Source organism: Pygoscelis adeliae, unplaced genomic scaffold (assembly GCF_000699105.1).
Source record: "Pygoscelis adeliae isolate BGI_AS28 unplaced genomic scaffold, ASM69910v1 Scaffold119, whole genome shotgun sequence".
Classification (NCBI taxonomy): Eukaryota; Metazoa; Chordata; class Aves; order Sphenisciformes; family Spheniscidae; genus Pygoscelis; species Pygoscelis adeliae.
In genome coordinates, this window is record NW_008825560.1 from 255,764 (window position 1) to 257,138 (window position 1,375).

The 1,375-nt window shown below is 50.8% G+C and overlaps 1 protein-coding gene across 1 annotated transcript in view; it reads left to right on the top strand.

The window, feature by feature from the left end:
* The first annotated feature begins 761 nt into the window (after positions 1-761).
* Positions 762-1,375, top strand: part of HUS1 (HUS1 checkpoint homolog (S. pombe)) — a 9,530-nt gene continuing 8,916 nt past the window's right edge. Inside the window, exon 1 of the mRNA XM_009332362.1 lies at positions 762-784. Coding sequence (XP_009330637.1) covers positions 762-784 — 23 coding nt within the window. The remainder of the gene's footprint in view (positions 785-1,375) is intronic.

A 1,375-nucleotide genomic window follows, 5' to 3' on the forward strand; every position in this document is an offset into this window, starting at 1 on the left:
CTGGGGTTAAACCATGGCAACCTTGCAGGTACCCCCCATTCTCTAGTGTAGCCATGCCCTCAGCCAGGGGTCTACCCATTAAAGTAGAGCCTGGAGTGATAAAGAACCATTTCTCTGGTCCTGGGGAGCAATGGGCCCCATGACACCTCTCAGACCAATTCAACAACAGCAGCCAACAGAAATGGGAACTCACAAAAGACGAGGGTGTAACATATTCACAGACCTCATTGCATAAGAGATTTCACAGTGAACTATCATCTTGTTGGGATGACTTTTATCAGGGAAATAGTACTCTGGAAAATACAGTGTTTATCAAACCACAGTGCTGAGTTTATTGGTTGAAGATTTGAATCAGGATTGATTCTGCTAACTGGAGTGGTTTCTCTAGGAAAATCTTCAGCTGATTTCTACAAAGTGCACAGGGCCTGGGAGCAACACAGAGAATAACCTCTACAGAAACTATTGCTCTTTCTGTCAGTATGTAGACCCAAGGTTATTTCTTTTGTTAATTTTCTTCATAATGACTGTATCAAAAGACAGCATCAAGGCACTGTGGGCAGCATCCCAAGAGTATTTTAAAATCAAATGAAAGAAAGGCAATTTAGCCGACCTGGGAAACTTGCAGTGTGACAAACCCTGAAGAAGCTAAGAGGACAGCAGTAGAAAGAAACCTGTCTCTGCAAATGCTGCAGTTTTCAAGGACTGCAAGGAACTAAGAACCCCATAGAGGTGAAGGACCAAGTCTCCTGTAGGAAACAGGCATGCCGCACACAGACAGGAACAGGTAAAGCAAGGTTTTCCCTCACTTCGTACTTCCTTGAACTATTCCAGTCTCTGCATAAACCCCTGCACACCACGCGCTAAGCTGAAATAGCCCTGGGCAAAGGGAGCCTATCTGCATGAGGTGCCCGGTCTGACAGAGGGATCCTTTGTCAAAACACTTTCGGTTGCCCAGCCCTTTCTGGGTGACCTGGCTAGTGATGGGGAAGAGGAAAGGCACGTTAGAGAGCTCTGTTCTCTCCACTTTCTTACGTGACAGTTGCTCTCCTCCCTCGCCATCACTTCATGTTGGGCACAGCACCCCGCCTAGGGGCAGAGTCTGGGCCTGGCCCCTGCCAGGGGCTGATGGTTTCTGCTGCAAGGGGCCCCTTGGATTTGAAAGAGAAAACTCCTCGAGGCATCGGGGCGGAGCAGCAAGCAGATGTTTGGATTTATACATATGTCCTGGGGGTGCCGAGCGGTTCTGCTCTGAGGTGAGCTCTTCGGCCCTGGCTCCGGAGGCCGCCAGTGCTGCGGAGGGAAGCCAGCCAGGCCCCGCCGGTGTGAGGCCGCAGGGCCTGCCTCCGTCGCAGGGCCTGCCTCCGGCGCAGGGGCC